This window comes from Lonchura striata, chromosome 5 (genome assembly GCF_046129695.1).
Source record: "Lonchura striata isolate bLonStr1 chromosome 5, bLonStr1.mat, whole genome shotgun sequence".
NCBI lineage: Eukaryota > Metazoa > Chordata > Aves > Passeriformes > Estrildidae > Lonchura > Lonchura striata.
In genome coordinates, this window is record NC_134607.1 from 31,642,844 (window position 1) to 31,668,689 (window position 25,846).

Consider the following 25,846-nt stretch of genomic DNA (forward strand, 5'->3'; position numbering starts at 1 on the left):
GAGCGCCAGGCAGCGCCTGACGTGACGGCGCCGCGCCCTTCTCCGCCTCCCGCCGCTGCAGACCGGGGCGGGGCCGGGCTCGGCGCCCTGCCCGGGGCCGGTGCTGGCCCTGAGCTCCAGCGAGGGCATGCGGCCGCGGGGCAGCAGCGCAGGGCGGCTCCGGCCACCGCGGGGATGCTGTGCGGGAACAGCTGGTCCCTGCGGTGTGGAGGCATGGGACGGCCCGGCACAATCCTGCTGTCATGGGCGGCGTTACAGCATCCCACACCCGAGAAGGGGGCCGAGGCCGCCCTGGCAGCGCTGCCTTACGAGAGTTGGTGGGCTAGGGCTGCTTGACATCGATTTTGTAGGTTCATCACATCTACTGGTGGCAGTTCTCACACCCCTAGGCTAGGGCTTCCACTGTTCCCAGGAAACTCTGCTTGAATTCTTTATTGTGTAGTGACAGGCTTCCAGATCCAGGACCTACCATGGTTTTATTTTGTTTCTCCCATGATGGTTTTTGGAAAATCACCCGTAAAATGACTCCTTGCCTCAAGAGATGCTTGTGATGGTGCTTTTGCGTTGTGATTAATGATGAGAGATGCCATTTCACCAAGGTCTTCTGCCTGCACTGAATAAGCGACTTGCCACATAGTCTTGCCATAGAGCATTAAGGAGAGGCTTGTTTTACCCGTACACACGGGGCTAACCTTTCTGGATCCATCTGCCAGTCTCAGAGCTTGCAACTGAAATGTGATGCTCTGGAAAGTGCTGGTGGTATTGCTTGATGAACGACATTCATACAGGTATAAAGGCACATACATATTTACTGTGGATACCTTTTCTATTAAACATGACACAATCATCAAAGCATTTTGAAAATTCGGCTTTCTTGGGTTTTCTAGAGACATAATTCAGCAATCTAGAGGATGCAGTTTGTGACAAAACTTTACTGGTTATGTCAGTTGGACCACAAAATCATGAAGCTCCCAAGAGCAGTTTGTTGTGGGCTAGCTGTAGAGGTGAAAAACTTTTTCATGCCCAGGTTTTGGTTACTGTCAACAGGACTTTTAGTGTAATTCTTAAAGTACTGAGTTATTACTCTTGTAAAATTAATTGCACATTTCCAAAATGACATTGGGTACTGGAGCTGGTCCTGACACCCAATGGTAATGTTGGGAAATAATTTTTCATTTCTTCTCTTAAATCTGATTGCTTTAGTCCAGATTTTATATTCAGCGGCAACTCTCAAACAAACAAGAGGGCGCTTCCTTTTTTTTTCTTTTTTTTTTTAATCATGTTTTGTCTTGGTTAAAGGTAGCCCATTTCTCCTAATGCTGTTCCCTAGCATTGGTATTTTGGGTGGAGTCAGAATTTTGAATGCCACTCTTAAAACTCTGACAGTGATAGTGTCTTCATCAGTTTCAAATCATGATACAGCTCTTGAAGTTGCTTGAAAATTGGTGGCAGAGTAAAAGGAACCAGGTCAGATCCTGCACGGAGGGAGAGCATAGCAGACCAATGCTGGTTTACTTGTCTCTGAGTAGCAGGCAGATGGCTGCTCCATACCTAGGTGCATCCTCACCAGCAGTCACAAATGTTTCAGCCAGTTCACCGTTTACACTACAACTAAATGGGGAAATCACTGGGGGAATGGCTGGAAAAGTTGATGAAGTGATTTATTCTGGTTGGATATGTAAAGGAACTGGGAAATAATTCACAGGCAAATCACTAAACTTTTATTTTTCTGCTATGTATCTTGCAATTTTTAAAAACTTGTTTTGGCTAAAGCAGTTACTGAATTTTGGGTGAATAGGTGAAAGGTTTTTGGCTGCCCTAAAACTGATTATAAGAATTTCCCCCATCTCCCCTCATCTGGTGACATGTAAAATAAAGACAGTCCATTAGTGAGAGTGATTTCTGGAAATGAAGTGGTTCTGATTATGGCATGGGGACAACACATAAAATTGAGCAGTCTCTCTCTTTTTGCAAGAAATACTAAATTTTAAGTAGTGCTTGAGTCTCATAGTGCTGGAACACTAACATTTACTTAACAATACATTGTAGGTATAGTAAAACTGAAAAAATACATTTCAGGCATATCCTCAAAACAATCTAGCAGAAGATGCACAGATAAATTCTAAAGCATTAATTCAGTTGTAGACTGAAGTCTTTTATAGTGTCTCAGGGGTTTTGCCAAGTTTAAAGTTCTGTTATATTGTTCTAAAATCTGTTCTATCTTTGCAAAACTGTATGATTATAAAAGGCATTCTTCATTTTACATACTGTTTGGTAATAGAATATTGTATGTGAACATATTAACAGCTCAAAGGACATTTGTTTTCGTAGCTAAAAGCTATCCTGTTATCCTGTGTGGCTGCAGACAGACAAGCCACTTAAACTTTCTAGGAAACATTTAACCACTAATAAAGTATTTTACTTTTCTGTCTTTTCTACTGTGTTTTGCACACTGCAGGACCAGTTTAGCAGAGTTATGGGACCATGCAGTGCCAGCTTGTTGAGTCTTCCAAGCTCTGAAGGGATAGCAAAGAAGCTTACTCCTTTGCAGAGACTTATTTGTGCTATAAAAATTTCTAAAAATTATCTTATGTTTCAGGTAACAATGCTGGGGATGCAATAAGCACATGGTCAGCAAAATGACTTCAACCAGCACTGCATATCCAGATCTTTCACATTTGGGGAGAAGGTATTTGAGACTCAGATTTGTAGTTCAGAACACTACCATTATCTGTATTTTAAGAACACATTTTAGTGACAGCTGAAGATCACAGAATTATTATGATTGGAAAAGACATCCAAGATCCAAGATTGAGTCCAACCTTTGAATGATCACCACCTTGTAAACTAGACCATAGCACTAAGTGGCACTTTCAGTTGTTTCTTGAATGCTTCCAGGGATGGTGATTTAGCCACCTCCCTGGGCAAATGTTAAGGAGAGGAAGCTTTCAGCTGAATGAAATCTTCGGAGAAGAGAGCAGGACAAAAGGTAGTATCTCACTGGCATATTCAGGTTTGTCCTGATATACCAGATGTTTGGTGAAAAAACATTTAGAATCAGTCATTTCTGCTAGAGAGGCTCTACATTAGGGAATGACTAGACATCTTTTCTGTTTGTAGGCCAGAGTCAAGCAGCTCTTGCTGAAGGGAACAGAAAACTGTGTTGAACTTTTTAGTGAGATACCCACCAGCGTCTGCATGTGTCATTTGTGCCCTCTGCTGGCTACAGCCCCAGAAGCTCTAGTATGTGCCCTAAATTCTTGTCATGCTCTGGTGAGGAAAAAGGTGAAGAAGGATTTCTGTAAGGACTGTTGAAGTGGCAGATTAAGGTTGTTAACTCAAAAATGCTGTGATTTGGATACTTAAACTTGGTATATGCAGTTCTTGCTGAAATAGTACATAGGATTTAGAGGCAGCCTAAGTCTGTTATTAGTCCAATGCCCTTAATTACTGGCTGTCCCAGCTACAAGGTACTTTCTACTCTGTTGTGACGTTAACATATTATTACTGGGGGACTTCAGGGTGCCCTTAGCCTCCCTTTAAATGGGTGGTTGTTTTGTCCCTGCCTCAGGAAATCATCACTTGACACAGGCAAGCTGTCTCTTGTCTCAACCTGCTGGTAGCCTGAGGGAACAGTGTGGTCCATGAGACTGCTAACATATGGTATATTTCTTCTGCAAAGATCCTGAAGACTTCTGTTGAATAAATATATTTCCTGATATGAAAACAAAAGCAGAGACTGGTGATTGCATATTGTCTAGAGTCCACATATATATATGGTGCTTAACACCACCCTCTGGAATTGTGTGCAGAGCCAAGATGTCAGTTGAATATATAAACTAATGATTCACATTAATTTTCATGCTGTCTGTGTCTGATTACTACTCAGTAAAATATCTTATCAGTTATAAACTAAGGCTTATACAAGTATACACTGAAAAATATCATCTAATTACTACTGACCAAGGAGAACTGTAATCAATATACCATGGTGGTGGTAACACATTAGTGAACATAATTAAATCCAAAGTTATTCCCTTAAGGATATTAATACTGATAGGTGTCCCTTACCTTATTGCCCTTTACTTTCTTATATATAACAAGGGGACAACAAATGTAGGAAGCTTTTGTAGTCCTGAGTGTCAGGGAAGACAGGAGTAGCTGCAAGAGCATTGAAACAGCTACATGAAAGAACTATTATGTAAAGACCCTGATCCTTGACTGGTATACACAAAAGCTTAGAATTTATCTTGAGTGCAGCATGTTTACGTCATCATCATCATCATGAAGAATAATGTGAAGCAGGATTAATTTTCAATGAAGTACTTTCAGAAGAACAGGGAGGTCTGGAATAGCTGGACTTTGGGAATAATTTAGAACTGGAAAGGGATGAAGTTAGACTAGTAAACTTTTTGCATCTGTTTCCAGCCATCTATACAATGGCTTTCAGTAGCACAGGAGAAAAATTTACAAAAACTAATAACAAAAAAAAGTCTTTAGGAAAGATGAAATAATTAAATAAAGCAGTATTTTTTTAAGACACACAATAAACTTTTTTTTTGTATCAATGTTATTTTTTTGAAATGAACTTCATTACTCCAACTTGAAGTCTCAGGCCCTAATTTTCCTGGCTATCTGCCAGTGCAAAAAAGCTGGCACAAGCACAGTGTGAAAAAATCTTTCAAGTAAGTTTTTTGTGTGTATGCTTAAAGAATGGAATTTAGTTGTCATCTTAAAAAGGTCATCAGTGCTCCATAATTGAATGTGTTTTAAAATTATATAACTGTCTCTGCTGCCTTGTTGTTTGTACTGAAAAGTGATGGATAGGTACATGTAGAAATCTGTCTGGAAGTTGTCTAGAACATATTGCACAGGTCTGAAATCTTCCATACAATTATTTGCTGATATATATATATTTACAACAGGATATGTGATGCAGGGAATAAAGCAAATTCTGCTGAACTCTTCAGGATTCTAGTCACATCCTAGGCTGTCTACAAAGTGATCTTACTGGCCTCTCAAAACATCTCTCCCTGTTGTCATTTTTACCAAAAAAAAACCAAAAAAAAAAAAAACCCTGTAAGGTAATGATTAGACTATGTTTTTATTCTGTTCAGATTCTTTAATTGCCAATTGCTATCTCCCTTTGAAGTAGGAATATCTTTGTATGTACCAGAATAAGCAACACGAGAAACTAGATCCAGGTTATTCAGATAGAGAAGCAGAATTTCAATTGAAATTCTAGCATAATGTCAACACATTGAAAGAGGGTATTTTAACAGTTTTCACTTAAACAGACTCTTTCATCAAACCCAGTTTGCATCTCCCTGTTCCTAAGTATTGCCAGCCTGAGGTTTCTCTAGAAAGGAGAAATACAAAATAATGAATGGCAATCAAAGTGAACTGTTCCTCTAGTGTTTAATGTTTTCAAAATTACAAGAATGCAAGAAATTAAAACTATAAGGCTAACTTATGATTACAGGCAATACAGTGAATAGAAGAAAGGGGTCTTTGGAAAAGAGAAAATAAATTTGGCTTTGAACATATGACAGCACCAGCAATGCAAAGCATAGCATCCCTTTCCTTCTTTTTTCCTTTTACTCTGTGGATACTCATTGACTCCATGTTGACTCTTTATCATAGAATACAGGTAAGACAAATATAATAAGAGAAAAAAAGAAAAATAATATATTTGGAAAATACTGTAATTTAACACATAGCAGGCCTAAATCCTGAAGTCTGTAGGATTGAAAGCATGAATTGCAGGTACATGTAGGTAATTTAAATAATCCTGAATGAATATTTGAAAGGTGGTAGGCAAACCATTGTGTATCAGAGCACAAGGTAGATAGCTACTTACACATGCAGCTTAGGAAGGCACAGTTCATTGCAATAGACTGCTTTCCTTTCATCTTCCTTGTACTTTTCTGGTCCTGGCTGTTCTCAAGAAAAAAAATAATATGGGATTGGATGAATAGGTCTAATATATCAGTTAGTGTGTTCCTTTATCTTTACAACGAGCCTTAAGCAAAGGTTGTCAATATTAAGTAACAGGTAGATAAAAATGTTGAATGGGAAGAGGTTGGTCTGTCCACATTCCCTACTGCTTCACTCTTTCATTTCTGCAGTTCACTTCCTCTGCATCCATTGGGAGGTCCTGGGGGCTCTGTTTCAACTCTTTTGTGATTTTGTCTTCTCATTCCTCCTTCTTGGTGATTTCCTGCTTGAATCATCAGAAATGTTCTGCTTGCTATTACCTGGCTGATAATCAAAAGTATTCATAGCAAGACTTGTAGATATTTTGAACCTGCAAGCTGTCTTACCACAAAGTGCTAAAGATCCAGTATCTTTCAGTTTAGCCATGTCAAAATGTTGTGAAAAAAATATAATTTCATATAAGTAATACAAGTTTTGCTAAGGTATTACCAGTGATGTTTCCAATTTTTAGAAACCATTTGATAGTTACCACAAATGCAGTGAAGGGAGTTCAGGCACAGGAGTTTTGATACCATGCCTTTTCTTTGCCCAAGATGAAATAACCAAAATCAAAGCTGCAGTGGAAAAAAAACATGTTTTGCACGAGTGATCAAAACCAAATAGATTATTTTTTGCTGAACAATCTTCTGCATATATATATTTTTATTCATGATTCCACTTGGAACATTAATGGCAGAAACAGCTTTGACTCGTGGACTTATCACTGTAACTGGGATGAGAAAATTGTTACTTCCTCTTGATAACTTGTTGTTCAAAAGCCAGAAAACATTATTTCTCCATGTTAGGTTTAAAGGCTTCATCTATTTTTCTGCATCTTTGCTATGACCAACAACCTGCAAATTCAAAGAAAATGGATATAATAATATGTGTTTTCTGCTAGATTAAGGAATGAACTTTTTATAAGTAAATGGCCACTATATTGAAGTCCTGGTTATTTTCATTAGTGAGGCAGGCTATATCTGTGAGAGGTGGTGAATTATTTATGCAGATCATGCCTGGCTCTAGGGAGATTTTTAGTGTATTCATACCAGCAGCCACTCTTCACCCATCAGAAGGCCAACTGTCTATTAAGTATCTGACATAATAACTTGAAAAGGTTATTTTATCAAATAAACTGCAGCTAATTGCTTCTAAATGCTTAAACTGACAATATGTTAATCATAACTAGACTCCTGATATGATACCGGGAGTAGTTTTCTTCTGAGGTATCTCTGCTACTTTCACACATTGCTTTTGGCAATGGAATAGTATAAAGCAAATATTTTAAGTTCTGTCAGCAAACTGAATGGGAAGGGTGGTCCTGAGATTGCCTAAGGTCCCAAGTGACACTTATCTTTCTGCCTCCACTGCTGGGTTTTCCTAAGGAGCAAAATGGTTTTCACCAAAGAGACTCCTCAGGAATAACGAAGCATACAGTCCCATGCACAGACTTTTGTCCAAATGGCACATACAGCCCTATCCAGTTCCTAGGGATGACTGGATGGAGAAACTAGGACTGGTGACCTGTGCTGGCAGGGAATGCACAGGCAGAGCAGATGAGTTGTGAGTATTTGCAAGACAAAAAACTGGAAACCGAGAAAGGGACATTTAAAGTAAGGAGGAGGGTTTGTGAGAAGAAAGGATAAACCTACAGCTCAATTTTTAAATAATGAAGCTGTAATATTCAAAGTCAACACTGACACTTAAATTAGAACTTTTTGAAGAATTACAACTATATTTAATTAAAAGAAAAGCTATAGCATCCCTAAAGGTTCTGTGAAAAGTGGAGGAACATTACATTCATCAGATAAATTTTATGCTGCAAAGTTCCACAGATCTAAAGTTAAGGCAAATACTTTAAAAGATAATTCCATTCATATGGAGTGAAATTAATTCTTGCATAGATCATCAAACCTGATGACTTATTTTATATATTATATGTTTAACTGTCTTAACTTGAAGTACACAAAACAGCATTGTCAACCATTTTTACTTTTTTCCAAATATAATGGTCAAAAATGTAAACTGTAAAAAATGTTTCTTATTCTGGATTATCCTCTCATATAGTATAGTCAGTATATACAGACCAATATATTTTTGGCACAGATAATAGTTTATAGAACTAAACTGAAGAAATACATTCAAGCTGAAGTGGCACCCATGGATTAGAAAAGGTTACCTGATACAGATAAGATCATAAGCCTTTCTGGAATTATTTTGGTTGTTTGTTTTGTAAACAAAACCTTTAGAATTTCAAATATAGTCAGGAAAAAGGATATTCTCACTTTCATGGATCATTTGTATTAAGGCTCTCAAAAGGAGAATTAAGTGAAACAGATTAAACATCCTTATCTTATAGGATGAAGAACTACTGAAAGTACGAGTATCATTTTCTTCTAAATCATAGCTACTGGCAGCTGTAGCAGTGTTATATTCTGCAGTTGTTATATTAAGTATATTATTTCCAGAGGTAGATTGGAAATCTTCTACTTCAGGATGTGTAGATAATGTCGCCTTACTCTCAGAGGTAAATGAAAATGCTGTTCTGTTAGACAGGATCTTTTCTTCAGAGGCTTCTATGTTAGAAAGTGAATTTGAGGATATCTGAATGCAAATATCTTCTGAAATGCAAGCATGGAGGTAATGGATGTCATTTATATCAGCTCTAGGTTCACAGCTGTGCCCTGCATAACAATGACAATCAAATTTTTCTATGAATGTTTGCAGATCCTGATATGATGGCTGCCCTTGTAAAGTGTATTTTCCATCCTTTGTCATTTGAATTGCAATATTTTCAGGGTTCAAGTGAAGATAGTCACTGGAATTCCATTTTTTTCGTGCACAAGCACCAGAGTCTTGGCATAAAACTTGGCTACATATTCTGGCTGCCATTGTGACGTTGATGAGGTATGGGGTCAAAGTCCTCCTAAGGTAGTTGTCCAGAGTTCTACAGGTGTTCTGTGAAAAGAGCATTATATCTCCACATTTTAGTACGGAAACCATTAAAATGCTGTCATTCTAATAACAGTACCACAGCATATGTCTATAAATGTTTCCCCTGAGGATTTGGTAATAGCTATAAGTTGTTGTTTGAAGCAATTTTATCTGAGAAGCTTTTATAAAATTCAAGGATCTTAGCAAATTTATGTTGTGTAGTTTCTGGAGTTGTTACAGAAAGCAGTTAGATCAGAAAGCAATTGTCTTTAAGTTTTCATTTTATCTCTATATTTCATGTAGCTTTTTTAATCAGATGCATTTAAAGATGTTTCATGAAGACTTGAAGTTCCTTTTTAAGTCTTAAATAGTTTGAATGGGTCTCGGAAAAAAACTCTCACTTCTTCAGTCTGAACAAATACTTTGTCTATCAAGTCGTCTCTGAGATTTTTCAGCTTTCCCCTGACCTGAATAGCTTAGCTACAGGGCAGGGACCTATCATGGCATTTTTAAATTAAAAGAATTGTGGTTGGATGGTCAAATTGAAGGTATGCTAAGACCATCTAACTAATCATGCAACTGGCATATGTTCTGTGCATTCTTGGCACAGTTTAATAACCAGAAGGTTTGGGAGTTCTCTCTGTTCCTGACATTATGGGCATTTGCCCAATGCCACATGTAGATACTCCCAGCATTTATACCCATGGAGATCACTTTGATGAGTCTAAGATATATGTAGGGTTTTTTTGGCTTTCTTTTAGGTATATGTAAAAATGCTTTCAAGAGATTTTGGTTGTTGCAAAAGTGAGGCTTACAGTAACATTTAATTGCTGAAATGCTAGTGACTGTGAAAGCTGTAAAAAATCAGATACAATTAATATACAAATACATAGTCTGACTGAGCTGTGGAGACTTTTTTTTTCTCACAAAAATCTCAAAATTAAGACAACAAAAGTTGTTGCTCATTTATGTTCTGATATTGACATAATGGACAGAAAACTTCCAGGTGCTACTGATATCCTTTCTCAAAAGCAGGCACATACAAAAATAGTCAAGGTCGGATGTTTTCGGGGGAAAACAACCTTACAGAGCTGTGGAGGTGTATTTGGCCATGCTTTCTGTGACAGAAGGTCTGGCAGGGATGATTTTGGTTCTTTGCACTCAGAAGACTCCACAAGAGTCTTCCCATACAATAGTTTTTAAATCTAACTTTCCTGGAAGTTAGAACTACCTGGAAAGAATAATGAGAACATCCTTGTAACAGTTTCTCAAACTATGTATTTCCCTTCCTAAAACAAACTAGAGTTTTTTCTTCTGACTCAGATGTTTCATACAATGAAATTAATCAAAGTAGTATTTGCAACACACAGAAAAGGCTAGGGATAAACTTTTACAGACTGACTTCTCCTATTGTTGCCAAGTTCACCACTCCAAAAAGCAGAAGGGTTTTCTAAAACTTGTTCTGGGCAAGCCTATATAATTTTTTATTTACCTCCCAGCTAAAATAAAATGAAGATATAGGAGACTAAAATAAAATTAAGATATAGGAATTCTTTCTTATACTAATTAAACAAGTTCTAACTTGACTATGGTTATCATAGTAAGTTGTCCAGTTACCCAGAGTCAACAGAACTGAGACACTGAAAGACTGAACTCTTGTTCTGCATAGCCAATGATGACTTTAATATGCCTCAGATATGCTTGGGATTTGACAACAAGAAACTGCTGGCAATATGGAGTCATCATTTCAAAAGTAGAAGATGTAGGTGATCATAATGTTTTAAATCCTTTTCACTTTATTTCTCCTTTAAAGTTTCATATGATAATTGATCTAGCATACCTTATTTTGTGTTAAATTCATATCACCCCAGATCACAATTCCAGAAGCACCCAGAGCAGCAGATTCTCCAATGGTATTTACCAGGTCATCCTGAAGGAAAATATGCAAAGAATCATACAAATGTAAGTACCTATAACATAAGGGCAAATAAAAAAATGCATATAGTAAATGACATATCCAAAATAATTACTTTGAAGATGACAAGCAATGATACAGAATCCGAATGTCTTGCTCTCAGTTGCACAATTTTATCCTAAAATTGGATTGCACAGGTGATACCAGAAAATGATGCCAACAATATCCAATTTATATATGTCGTCTGGTTAAAAAAACAAGGCTGTAAAACTGAGCCAATGCTTAGGCATATCACATACACTCCTCCAGCCATGTTATGGCTTATTTTGCTGCATTGCCTCCTGGCTGCTCAGAGTTGGTAGCAACTGGTTTCAGTAATGCCGTGGGATAAAGATACTGGAAAGCACAGCTTTGGGGTTTTTTTTGTTTTTTTTTTTTTTTTTTTAACTTAATTTCTGTTACCACAAAGTGCTAAAACAGAAAGGTAGCAAGAGAAGGAGTTTTCAACAGTAGGAATCTCCCTTTTCCAGAGAATGTCTCTGGTCTTTTACATAGATTGATTTTGAAAATTTATTTCTGTTCAGTTTGCCTTTTAGGGTCAACTAAGCCCAGTCCTAGCAAAATGTTAAGGTCTATTTGGGATGGGAGAGGATTATGATAATGAAAAAACAATTAAAAAGTAAGTTACTGTAGGGCACAACACACACACACACACAAAAAAAAACCCCAAGAATTAATTTAAAGATTATACAATTTATTAATTAAGATCCCAGCAGGGCCCCTGACAGCACCCCTTGCTCCCTGAATATATCTACAGAGCTGAGGACAACACTTGCTTATGCTCTGTCCAGAATGTGGGAGGACACCAGATAGAATGCCATCACCAGGACTCTAACTTCCCCTTCACCATGGGCTGGAACAACAAGAAGAGATTCCTCAGAATGGTGATATCTCTGATAGGGTGGGTGTCTATAAAAATGTGAAGGGAAAAGTATGGCCAGAACTGCAATAACATGATTAGATTTTAATCAGAGCCTAACCTTAATTAAGTCATGACATGCTGAAATACCACTTTTGTGCTTGAGTACAACTGAGGGCAGATTTTTTTTTTTGCCAGCTTTAAATAATTTTTAAGGAAAGAAAGACTCAGTTTTACTATACTTTTTTTCTTATAACCTAAAAATTGGGTAGTATGTGAGCCCAGTATTACTACTTCTCTTTGAAACTACATCTCTTTCTCCTCTTTCACTTGTATTTCTTTCTTCTGACCAAGTGTGTTAAATATGTTTTCTTAGTGTTGTGATATTTTGTTCCATGTGGGAACAACTCAGAGAGTAAAACACTATTTGATAAATATAATGAGAAAGGTTTGAAAATTGACCTCTTATTGTTTCATTTGATCAAATTTCTTTGGTGGATTAATTTAATTTTTTAGACAAAATTGCACACTTCTTTCTGATGCAAGTTAGTATATTCACTAAATAAGTGTCACCTGGTAATTTCTTGCCATATAAAGTTGAATTATTTAAGGTCTAGTTTCACTCACCTCAGAGAGATATTCCTCATAGACATCTGTGAATACTGGCCGTGTATATACAAAAACTGGAAGGGGATGACTAGAGTTAGAGACATAGGAAGTTCTAATGGCTTCTTGAACTCTGTTGCGAACAAAGAGTTGAGCATTTCTGGAAGATTTTAAGGCTGTCTCTAGATAAATAGATGGATAAAGTGCTGTGCTTTTCTCCCACAACCAGTTAAGCTCATTATTTCTTTCTATTTCAATATCTAAACATGCTCCTGTATAATTGTGTGGGTTTTGTTTGTAATCATAGTTATAACAGTCTGGATAAAGGTAATATCCCCACAGGCGATTTGGTTTCATTTCTATGCCCAGCTTCAAAGTTTCCAACATAAATGATTTTGCTGCAAATTCAAATTCCATTTTAGCTATAGTTCTGGATTCAGCTTCGGATATACTGAGATCTCTCTGCTGAACTAGCTCAATGGATTCTTGTCTATAAATATCTTTTGATCCCCAGTTCCTTATCCACACAGGTCTCCAGTTTTCCCAGTCAATGACAGCCAATCCAAGCTGTTCATCTGAAGGAATGTAGAACTGGATGTCCTCTCTGGCTTTTTTTAAATGATTCTCCAGCAGTGAGAGTTGAGGGAGTCCTCCATTGAATGCCTCTCCTGTGACTTCATTTTTGTAAGGATAGTAGCCAATCCTGTCTGGATAGAAGAGAGTGATGTTTTGCCCCACAGATGTCTTTAGTGTGCTTCCAATTAGAGGAAAAAAATTCATGTCCAGCTGCACTCCAGTCCTTTCAGTACAAAGTTCTGTAGGAGCATTCCAGATAGAAAGGAAAGGTGAATTAGAAAGAAGTGGACGAGCTCTTATGTTCAGAGATGAGCAGCAAGAAACTAGAAGAGTGGCAAACACCACACCAGATGTTACAGGATAAGTACAGGTAACACAGATGCCAAAACTTTGCAGTCTTACAGTTTCCATTGCAGCATGTGCAGTGACATTAGGTGCTTCTGATCAGACTGAAATTAAATACTCTCTGAGTGTTCAGAAGGTTGGTAGTCTGTCAAAAACTTTATAGTAAAATATATTTCTTCAGATTAATACCTATTAAGCACTATTCCTTGGGTGTAAAATAGGGGTGTCCTTTTTTGGAGGCTCTCTGTCATTTCAGGCTGCAGGAAACTTTCCAACAACTTCTCAGACCTAATACAGAAAAAAAAAAAAAACAAATGTGAAGTAAGAAATTATAAATATTTCATTTTAACCTTGAATCAAGTACCATTTCTGATTTTGAATATATTGTAATGCTTGAATACAATTACCCTTTGAAGGAAAATAACAATGTACATAGAGAAATAAACTGTACTATTCCACTGTCAGTTTTATGCCTCAAACTTAGATTTTAAAAAATTAGATTTAAAACAGGCAGTGGAACAGTATACAGTTACTCATAGATCAAAGCGGTCAGAAGTAGTCCAGACTGTGTCAATTACTGATGTCTGTAAAAATGAGCAGTTTCACGGTGATTTCTCTTAATCAACAGCATTGTATATATAATATTTCTCACCTACATAAAAATAAAGTTCTGATCCCTCATTTGTTAATTTTATAGAGTCCTTAAGGGAAAATACAAGATAATATAAAACAAACCTTGGCTGGTTTACACTTGCAAAAAACCAATTGATGGATACTTATTTAGCTCAGTGAGGTATCTGAAATATTGTAGGCACTCTATCTTCTGTCCAGGCCTCTTTTAAACAGGCTCAAACATCTGTGAATCACTTTGGTATATGGCTGGCTATATGTTATTTCAGGCCATTTGAGATGTACAGATTAAGTGGCCCTGAGTCAAAGTCTGCCCAGGGGTGCAGTTCATTAGGAAAGCTGGGGCTGTCTATACACCCACAGTGTAATCACATTTAGTGGTGATAGCCTCAGTACAGACATCAGCTTTTACATAGAATCTCACTAGCTAAAGCATTCTCTGTGCAGTAACTCCTAAATCTACATTCCTTCTGATTTTGAAATGGTTCAGACATGAATCTGTCACTTTCTGTGATGAGGCAATAGAGTATGTAAGGATACAGATAAGAGTGTACACAGAATTATAGGGGTCACCATGAAGTTGGCCATGGAGTGGCTGGCAATGTAAAATCTCTAAGGACAAATTCAAGAAAAAAAGAAAATAGTATTTTAGTTTGTATTTATTGAATTCATCCAGAAGTGGAATATACACATTTTCGTATAGAATCAGCGGATGGACTGAAATCTAACCAATCATGCAGATATTTCATCATTCCACAGCTGCTGATGTGATAACTAAAGAAACTCTGCCAAGAGTCAGTTTTATAAACTAGACTTAGATTGTAAATACAATTACCAGGAAAAAAGGTGTGTCTCTGTTAATTTAAATTGCTTATAAATCAGTACCTAATTTGCATGGCATCTGCTTGATGAAACTTGTAGAAAAGCTGTCTGCATGCATTTCCCACAGCTGCCCAGAGGTGTCAGCAGGAAAAAGCTATCTCTCCGCTGAGCTAAATAATTTTGGCTATTTCATGTCTCCTCATATGACAAATGCTATAATCCCTTATTCATCTTTGTAGCTAGATTTGCTGCAGTATGACCATTGCTTTGTTGTACTGTGAAGCTCAGAGGTGGACACAACATTCGAGATGTGGTATCATCAGTGATAGAATAAATAAACACATTGCTTGACCTGCTGGTGGTGTATACTCTTGTTAATGGCATCCAAAAAGCTGTTGGTGTTCATTGCTGCAAAGATTCATTATTCAATCCAATCAATTTTGTAGAGCCTACTCTACAACTTCATTCCAGCCATTCAGCTCACAAGCCTGTACTGGTGCATGGGGTGATTCCTCTCCAGTTGTAGGGCTCAATGTTTTCAAATGTTGGACTTCATGATGTTCCTGTCAGCCTCTTTCTCTGTGGAGGTCCCTCTAAATGGCAGCATGATCCTATGGCATATCAACCATTCCCAAGTCTGGATTATCTGTATACTTGCCACAGGAACACTCTTCCATTGTTCAGATAATTAATCAGGATGTTATATAATATTGGACTTAGTATGAAGCTTTAGTGTACATTACTAGAAAGAGATTTCCAGCTGGACTTTGATGGGCCTCCAGCTGTACATCCTGGACTGATGTTAACCCTTTGAGCCTGACAGTTTGGCCAGTTTTCAGTTTCACTGTCCAATTATCTAGCTTGTACTTAATCAGTGAGAATGTTACAGAAGACTGTTGAAAGCCTTTCTAAAATCAAGATCAACAGTATCCAATGTCTCCCCTTGTCCACCAAGCCAGTCGTCCCTTTAGAGAAGGCTGCCACATTGGACAGGCCTAATTTTCTCTTTGTTAATCCTTGCTGACTATTTGCAATCGCATTCTTGTTCCTAATGTAAATGTTTTCCAGGATTATGTGCTCTCTCAGCCTCCCAGGGTTTAGGTGAGGCTGGTCTGACCACCTTATAGTTCTTTGGATCTTCTTTTTTTAACCTTTTTAAGAAAGGAGTTACATTTGCTTTCTTGTAGTCTTTGGAAACTCCCCCAATCACTGTGACTATTCAAAGATTATCAAGAGTGACCTTACAATGACATCAGCAGCTTCTTCAGCACATACCCTCCTTGCAGGCACATACCATTATGTCCCATAAACCTGTGTGTGTCCAGTCTGCATAAGTGTTCCTGACCCTGAATGTCCTTTGCTACTGGATCTCCTGCCAGCTCCACTCAGCACTAGACCCATATTTTCTCTTGTCTTCTGCTGCTGCTATACCTCTAGAAGCCCTTCACGTTGGCCTTCACGCATCTTGCCAGATCCACCTCCAGGTGGGCTCTGGATTTCTTAACCACATCCCAACAGCTCAAATAGTGCTTCTTGTTCACTTGTCCCTGCTAGTACCTCATGTGTGCTTTCTTTTTATGACTGAGCTTTGCCAGGAGCTCATTCTGCCATTTCTTGATTTCCTGAATGTGGAGATTTTCGAGCTTGGAAAAGGTGATTCTTTAAGATCAGCCAGCTCCTGGACCCTTCTCTCCAGGGCCATCTCCCAAGGAATTTCTCCAAGCAGATGCCTCGAGAGATCTAGATGCCAAAATGTGCTTTCCTGAAGGCAGTGGTTATGATCTTACCATTTCCTTTGTTGCCTCTTTTCAAGATCCTGAACTCCACCATCTCATAATCACTACAGCCAAGACCCAGCCTTCACATTTCCTGTTTGTAACTATGAGGTACACCAGAGCATCTCTCTTCCTGGCTCCTGCATTATCCTAAGTGACTCTTCCTGAGAGAATACAGAGGGAGACTTCTAGAACAAACTTAAAGAATTCTGTACTGAAATGCTACAGAAACCTTTTTCCATTTATGCAAATACATCTTATTCAAATTAAATAAATTTTCACACATAACCAGCTGATACACACCAGCATCTGCCAGGACAGTGATCTTTTATGTTATTGGTTTGATCATAAGAAAGTGGGAAAGCCTCACAAAGAAGCTGTAGGAATAGTTTGGATTTACTGTTCCTCCTTTGTTTACAAGACATTTCTTGCTCCCGTTGAAGTCAGAAAACTGCAGAACATAAATTTTATTATTTGTTCCTGTAAGGTTTTTTTAATGAGTGGATTTCAGTAAGAGGCTGACGATGTAAAGGAAAAGAGGAAAACATTGTTTGGAATGTTACATATACTGGTTTTGCTAGAATTTGTTTATTGTCGGCTAATCATGCAAAGTTAAATCTAACAGTTTGTTGGGAAATGGTTTTCCTGCAAATCTTACTGTGATGTACTCTACTGGGTATGAGTTAACAGATTATTTTATGTGATAGTTAAAAGGATTGCCTTCATCCCAGCCTAACAATGACAGCTCTGATAAATGTTACTCTCTTCAGTCTCCTTGATGGTGGTCTAAATGAGTTGAGTCAGAAAGCTGCCCTTCTTCTTCTCAAAAAGTCAATTACTTGACAATATATTAACAGTAATTGTTCATGGGATCCCTGACTGGAAGTACATATTGATGGAGCCTTTTGTCTAGGGAAAAAGCTTTGACTTCAGATTTTCCCAAATCTGGCATTTCTAAAGGTTAAGCATTACAGGAAATCATATTAATTTTCTTGGCTTAATTATTGCATCATTTTTCACAGCATAGACTGCACTGCAGAAATCCACATGGTTGAAAGTGCAAGTGTGCTCTTGTGTTTTGGTAACTACACAGTCATAGATTCGGGCCATGCCACATGTCCCTGAAAAGGTGGACTCTGAAAAGGTTCCACTAGACCAAAGACAGTCTGAGAACAAAAAGGGAAAGAAGTGTTATAGATACCCTTGAACTTCACACAAATCCATGTTTGTTGCCCCACAAGTGGATGGTGTATTGCATCAAAATCACTGTTCATACTGTTTGGCTTATGTTCAAAACTTGCCACTAAACATTAAAATCAGATCTGCTAATATTAAACTTAAGCCAATAAACAAAAAGAGTATCTGATATTCTTATGTTAATAGTGTTAGTTACACTTACTGAATTTCAATCAAAAGTCTGTAAAATCTTGCACTTTCACTGTTTTAGTTTGAACACACAAAGGCAGGCGTGCTCTTTGTGACTTCTGAGGCAGAAGGTGTCACTGAACTGTGCTATCTTCTTGAACAACAGCATGTAATTACACTTGCAGTGCCACTATCATTAGTGTAGTTATCATTTTAGATTACAGATTGCATACCTCTCATGTGTTTATTAACTGTTTTTTTCACCAATTGCCTATTAATTAATGGCATAATAACAAAAAAAATACTGGTGTGAAAATTGGCTGGTCTTTTCCCTATGCCAAAGAAAATATAGATATAGAAGTCAGCATGTAGAACTGCAGGGTTTTTATGGGACAGAAGAATCTAGCTCTTTAAATCTTTGCATTTAAGTCTTTAAATGCCTGAGGCTGTGATGTAAGGTATACGGCCAAGCATGCAGATAGAACCAGAATATTTAAGGATTTATTCCTTATTCTTTTGTTTTCATATAAACACTAGCTACTTCAGTGTAGAAATAACTCTTGATGTTACAGACAAAATAAGGTATTAGACAGCATAACTTAAGTTCTCAGGAAAAGTTGTTTTGTATTGTCCTTTATGTGAAGGTTACAAAATGTAAAGTTGTACAGATGTCTAAGGACTCAATTCTAGTTTCTTTGAAGATGTCAGCACTGATTAAGTCCTAAGGAGAGATAGAACATACTTCTGAGGAGCTGACTAAGTATATATTAAATGTCAACATATTTCAACTTGGAAGAAACCTGAAGGAGAATCCAAAGCACTTTTTAAAGTTACCAACAATACTGATACAACCATACACAGTTTCTCTAAATAGGCTCTAATCAGCCCACACTGCTGGGAAAGGGCTGACCGAGGTCACACATATTCTTTATAGATCAGTGGAAAACAATCAATGTGTCTGGCATCTGTTCTGCTGTCCTTGGATGCCCCAGTGGTGCTCCTGTGGGAAATGGCCCTGTTCCCTTCCATTCTATTCTGGAGGGGTCTTTCTTCTGGATGAAGGGAACAGTATCACTCTTACAACCTCAAATTAAACCCTCCTGCTCTTTTTATAGATGCATGTTCTGGCTAGAGGCTATTTGTTCATTACAAACAAGGATCAGAGTCATGAAACATCCACGGAAGAAAGGGAAGAATAATGTTGTAGTTGTATTGCATTCCCCGTTTGTGTAATTTTGGCATTTATTAAAGAGGCAATGACATTCAGTTAATACAAACACACACGAATATTGTGATGATAACATGAACATTTCTGAGGAATAGAAAGCTGCACAGAAAGAAGGTCCACCTCTGGAAGTATGCACCATCTGTGCTACACAGCTGATGGCAGGTTTAACCTGTGAAGGGTGATATTTGCATAGAGGATGGCCTCATTGTTACAAGTGCATTAAGCTTCACATCTCTGCAAAGTCAGAATTTGGTAAGCACTGATCTTGACAGTGGTTTTAAAACTCCGCTCTAATTTCAGCAGATTCTTCTCAGCTGGGCTAAAGCAACTGTTAATGAGGTCACATAATGAATTGTTGAGGTTGAAAATACTTCAGCTGATATAGAGGAGAGGAAGGGGTTTTTATAATTAGGTACATGAACCAGCAAAACGGGCTAGTTTAGTCAGCATGTCTGATTTAAGAGATGCTTGTCAAACTACACCCCAATGCTGTGGCTGTCCTTATCATCAGAACTGCCAAATCATCTCTTTCATCATTGGTTACTCCCATTCCTGAGTACAGGCCAATGAGTACAGGAGGAGCTGAAAAAACCTCTTGAAAATTTCTGCAAGCATTCCTGACTGTTGCCTGTGGAAAAAAAATTAAAACATGCTCATGATGTAAAGATCAGGAACTGAGTATCCACATTGTAGACAACCCTCTTTAAAAATACCTATGCAAAAGTATTCAAACAACTTTTTAATTATTTAAATGAGTTAAAGATATGGTTTTAACTCATTTTATTTAAATTAGTTAAAATTTTTTACTAAATTTACCCAATTATTTTCATACTCTTTTGATGACTGCTGCAGTGTTCCAGGATTACTTTCATGTATTTAGTAAAACCTTTTATTCTCTTTTTTATTCTCTTTCCTCTTAATTGATGTTCCAATTTGGTTTTTAGCAAGTTAGTCAAATAAACTACCTGAACACATTTCCAAGAGTACTTAGAAAAATTTCCTTTGCTGCATTCTGTATAAATAGATGTGGTAGAACTTGGATTTTATAATGACAGTTTTCATTGCAGAGGAATCAGGGACAAAATAAAGAGTTAATCATATGTGGCTATAAAGTAATTTATCTCACTAAGACTATCCTGAAAAATGTTAAATGTCTGCTGAATCTCTTGTATTTTGTGGCAAAACAAGCCCAAACATTCTCTATAGCAAGAAAAATGCATTATCAGTCAATATAGAATTTAAAAATGTACTTTGATATTTACCATAAATATAGATTATTAATATATAGCTAATTAAAGGCAAGAATAACCTGGAAGCATATTTGGATCAGTGTACTACACCACTGCTATCCTAATTTAGAATACTGGGCAAATCACAGCTCAGTTTTTAAAAGCATCTAGTGGTTTTACTTGGGGTTTTTTTTAGTCAAACATATTTTTACTTTATTACACTGAAACCTCTTGAATAATTTTAATTAGAAGCCTTAAAAAAAAAAAAAAATGAATCACAAACAAAAGGCCCAAACGGAATTTTCTTTGGGTTTGTATATTCAGCCTATTCTTTGTTCTGACTATTTCTCAAAGTAGGAGGTCAAATTTTCATAGTCATAGAATGGTTTGAGTTATGGAGGGACCTTTACAGGTCACCTGGTCCAACACCCACTAGGGATATTTAAGGATCCCACTAGGGATACTTAAGATGCCTAGTGTCATATTTTCTTCAGCATCATGTATTCCAGCATAATTTTAAAATCTTTTGGACAGCAACATTTACAAAGGGCTGTAGTGTAGATCACCGTGCATGCTGCAGTACAAGAACAACCTTCCTCAGCACTTTACTAGATCTTCTCAGGGAGCTCTACCAAACAAAACAATGTTATACCTACAAGTGTGTAGATAGTATCAAAAGGGGGCCATAATACAGAGAATTATAATCCACTATTAGTAAGCATTTAATTATATTAATCTCCCTTATGAGTACTATTTTGAAAATCAGAAGTCTGAACCAAACATAAAAATATATATTCTTGCCTTCTAAGCCAACATGCAGCACAGGAATAACTGCAGTACTTTTTTATACAAAACTGGTATCATTTCACATCTGTGTTAAAAATGTATTTCCCCTTCAAGAAACTATTACCCTCATCTAGGATTTATGAAAAAAAAAAAAAATGTCCACTGTACAAAACTATGCCTTTACAAAGATGAGACTGCTCTGGAGAAGAGACCAGGACAGACTTCTGCATAATCCTGCGAAGTACTGCAGTATTGAAATTAACACAGCAGTCAATTCTGTATCTGAAACTGTTTGAGTCACAAAATTGTGCTGTCCTTCTTAGAAAAAATAGAATCTTCAAGAAAGACGTTAATGCTGTTCCCTTTCAAATAAAGGGAGCAGAAACACCCCTGGGGTAAATGAAACCTGCATGGATGAAATTGTTTCTGGATATTCAGTAGCCATACTCTATAGAGTGTGTTGCTAGAGCAACAGGAGATGGGGGTTGCAGGGGAAGGGGTCCTCAAAGCAAATTATTTGTGGAAATAAATATGTATTAGTAACCTCATATCAGTTTGTACATTAACATATGTCTTCACGGTATGACATTTCAAGTTCTCTTCTGCAATACCTGAATGCTCTCTTTTTTAATCTTCCTCTCCTGGGATGCAATTCATTCCATATTCCTTTCTCCCATGATTGCATATAAATAAATACAATCTCACAAAAATATGAAACTGCAGTAAAGAAATAAGCCTTGCCTCAAGAGTAATTTCTCTTTCGTACTGTGTTCTTTTTCACCTGCTGTTCCTTCACAGCCCTCACATAGCCTTTTGTTATTTTGATAAACCTACTAATACCTAGAAGCCTGTCTAATTGCCACCCATCCCTGGAGATAAGTGGGAGAGATGGGTAAACAGATGTCAAAATCTCAAAACAAAAGTGAGTACAAAGCTATGCAGAAAACCGGTGATTTATTAAGGAGGCATTAGCATTTATCGAGCATTGTTCTGGGAAACGGGTATGCAGAGAATTAACAGTTCAACTGAAAAGAAGAAAGGAGTGCAGTTGGGCCTGCCTGAGCAAGAACATTAGCATAACCCTTGGAGAAAGCCTTAGGAAAAGGATTTACAGCACGGCAACTGAAAGCAGGGGCTTGTGGCTCTGAGCTGAGAAAATTAGTTCTTTTTGTTTGGGCCTGCCACTGGTTAGGGTGGCAAAGTTGGTACTTTCTCTACCGACAACTGGGACACCTGATCCCACCATCTCATCTTCTCTCTGAGACAACCTGCAAACCTTCATAAACTGACTAAACAGCAAAGCTAAGAAGCACAGTGGTGTCTACTGGTTTTAAGAGACCTTAACATCTAGGATGTTGGGAGAGTGAGTTTGGAGCACTCACTTGGGAACTGGGACTTGGACAGTGTTTGGCAGTCAGGCCTGGCTCTCACTGCCCACATCCTCACTCCCTCTCAGATTTTCCATCCTGGGAGGCTTTAGTGGATGCCCCTGCCAGCCCTCACCTGTGTGAGATTACCCAGCACATGCTCCATTGCTTACATGCAACTCTGATTCAAACCTCTTGCCACAGCTGTTTTGTGGGTTGTCATGCCTGCCTGTGGCTTAATGTAAAAAATAACTATTACACTGCACCATATCATTTACCTGAGTTCAAAGGCTGAAAACGTGCAGGTAACTTTTCTTTCAACCCTGATTAGAAGCATTCGCTAGGGAGAAGCAACTTCATATTGAATTTTCCCAAGTGTAAGTTCATACCGATAAACTTTAGATTCCTGAAGAAACAGAAATCCCTATGAGCATACTCATACCTGTAAAGGAAGCCTATTCCCACCTCCTAAGAAAAATTGCCTAGTCTAAGGACTTAGCCTTAAAAGCTTGAAAAATGACTTATTTAGAATAAATAAGGTTGTTTTAGCAATTTTGTTTGTCTGGGGACATAGATTTTACTCAATATATCTCACAGCTATATATGTGCAGTTAATAATTTTTTGTGTGTGTAATAGTTCAATGAATCACTAGTATTGAAAAAAGGAAGTTAAAATACACTGAGAGAAAACCAGCTGATAGTGTCAGTTCAGCTGATATATACAGTTCAATGTGTGTAACACAAGTAAGTGGTTGTTCCACCTCACAAATCCTGACAATCTTTCCAGAAAGTCCTATTAAATTTTACCCTCCCTCTGTGAGATTTGAATTTTAAAATAGTAAAAATTTAAACAGCATAAAAATAATCAGTAAATACTCACCTCAACGAGTCCACAGGTCAGGACTTGCTGAAATGAATTAACAGGTGAGTGGACAAAATTATTATTCTTGTCTAGAAAGGCAGGGCTCTGGCCTGGCCAATTGGGATTTGTCTTTTGGTGAAAGCCTTAGCATAATTATAGGGTAGATGATGAAAGGTGTCTCCTGACACAGCTGATTGAAGTTGAGTAGTACAACAACACATTACTTGTCAGAGGTCTTACACCATGTTCTCTAGTTTACTGAACAAATTCTTTGAAATAGTCTGTTTTCTTCCTAAAATAAAGAAATACAGTTTGACTTAATTTTGCTTTTCAATGTAGCAGGGATATTTCTAATGGAGGTTAAAAAAAATGGGGTGGGGAGAGCAAAACTGTGTTCTGCTTTGCCAGAATCTAGAGTACCCCCAGGTGATGCATTCATACAGAGTGTGAAACAAGGTCACAGAAGAGATCCTGTGCTGGAGAGCAGATACCAAGATTGCCATGCTTGGAGATCACTGAGCTGAGTGCTACGTTGGACTCTCTGATTGCTCTCACAGGAATTCAGGCAGGACCCTTGGAGCTGTATAATTAAACAACAAACCACTCTCTGTCATTAAACTCCCAGTTTTGATTTTGCTCACACAGCACCATGGGTTGATTGAGGGCTTCCTTCACCACAGGGATGGCAGCCAGTGCCACACGTTAGAGTCATTTGGAGCTGTGGACCCTCTGCTATACTTACAGTATTGCAATTTACTTTCAATATTGCAATTTAAAAACTATTTTTTATCTTCCCTGGTAAAAAACCAATTTTGCCTTTGGAATAAATTTCAGTTTCAAGGCAGTCATTTCTATAAGTTTTTGTCATTTTAGATGTCATACGTAAGTGTATATAATGATAAATCATCCAAATCAGAAAAAAAAATCAGAATATTCAGCTGTCTACTTAGTTTTTAAAGGTCGACTGTAGAATAACAATTTAAAATAATTCTTTCTTTAAAAAAATGTTTAAAAATTAGTTTATAAAATTATTTTAAATTTATGAGAAAATATATTCTAAAGCAGTCTGCTATGATGAAGAAAGAAGATGGAATGGAACTTTTCAAATTACACATTTTCACATTATCATTCTTCAGTAACATGCTAGTATATCCGTTGCTCTTTTTTTGCATAAGAACTTTAAATCAATATTGTTTGGTTAAAGTTAAAAAAATAAACTAAAATTAAGTTTTGGAATTTTCAAATTCAGTGCTAAAATATGTTTTAGTGCTGAATTCTTCCACCTGCTGTTTTTTCAGGGAAAATAGGCAGCCAGATTTATGTGCCAGAAAAACAAGGAAAATAAGATCAACAGTAATTAAACTATGTAGGTCAAATTGATGCAGAGACACTCATGGTAGCAGTTGCTGTTTCAGCCCAAGCCATGGATTACAAGGCTGTACTACTTCACAAGTAGCAGTGTTTTTCTCTCCTGTAATGTGGCATCTTTATGATGCAGGATCCATTCCACAGTATTCTTACAGTCAGCATCACCATCCAGCATCTTTACCACTCGTCTGCTGGTCTAGCATTCACTTCCCTAGTCAAATAGGAATTTCCTCCCAGAATAAGCATCTCTTCTGGGTGCAGTATTAAATAATAAAGGGAATTAATTCTCAATGTTTGAATGAACCATTGAATCATTACTGTACTTGGTGCAGAATAGAATAAAGCCAAGGAGCCTGAGGAGTTACAAAAATGGTCCTGCAGAGATATGGGAAACAAAATGAAAAGAGGCGCACAATAGTTAAAGCACTCTCACACCTCGTTAAAACCTACCAGTTTGTCTCCAATGTCTCCAATCCCCTTGGCTTTTATCATCAAAATATTTAATATAATCAATATGTTCAATATATTTCTTTCAAAACAAGACTTAGAGTTGGTGGTAGAGAAGGTTCCTATCCCCACAACAAGCCTCACAGAGGGGTAGCCTGCAAATTGTTCACTCCAGTGCTCTTGGGGGTTTTTTTGTGGATACTGCTCGGTGTAAGAACAGCCTCACTTCCCACTCGATGTGTCCCTGCTGAGGCTGCCCGCAACAGTCCTAGCTTTTGTTTGGGGTTTTATGAGGTGGACATCTGTCCATTAGCAGCTGGAGAAGAGCCACCAGTATCACGCCCCACAGCTGCCAGCCTGTCAGCAGGCATTAACAATTTCCAGTTGCTGCTGAATGAGCTGGATTCAGCCCAATAACCTTGTGCTAAACATGTCTGTGCTCCTTCAAATCATAAGAGTATGGCTGTTGGGTGGCTCCTGATTTCACTTTGATATAACACAAGTTAAGTGTTCCTGCTGGCTGTGAGGCAGCAGGAAAGATTAAATAATAGAACAGCCACAACTATCAACTAAGAGAAGCTGGTAAAGATCTTCAAATACTACAATACACTATAAATAAAAAGTAGGATGCATAATGTGCAAAGGCAAAGCTGGTGGAAAGCTTCCAAGCAGTGTAAGCAAGGGTTGAACTCACTT

The 25,846-nt window shown here is 37.6% G+C and overlaps 1 protein-coding gene across 1 annotated transcript; it reads right to left on the reverse strand.

Moving 5' to 3' along the window:
- Positions 1-7,531: 7,531 nt before the first annotated feature.
- On the reverse strand, positions 7,532-13,337 carry LOC110483513 (hyaluronidase PH-20). The gene is made up of 3 exons (XM_031503706.2): positions 12,372-13,337; positions 10,751-10,840; positions 7,532-8,934 (listed from the first exon to the last, which is right to left on the reverse strand). Exons 1-3 carry the CDS (start codon positions 13,335-13,337, stop codon positions 8,230-8,232), a joined length of 1,761 nt encoding a protein of 586 aa, XP_031359566.2. The 3' UTR covers positions 7,532-8,229.
- Positions 13,338-25,846: the final 12,509 nt, after the last annotated feature.

Bases quoted from the DNA above. Each gene is read 5' to 3' on its own strand.
- LOC110483513 (XM_031503706.2), bottom strand. From the start codon at position 13,337: ATGGAAACTGTAAGACTGCAAAGTTTTGGCATCTGTGTTACCTGTACT. The intron at 10,841-12,371 runs GTGAGTGAAACT...ATTTTCCTTCAG, and splicing joins ATGAGGAATATCTCTCTGAG to GATGACCTGGTAAATACCAT. The intron at 8,935-10,750 runs GTATGCTAGATC...CTCTTTTCACAG, and splicing joins TGAATTTAACACAAAATAAG to AACACCTGTAGAACTCTGGA.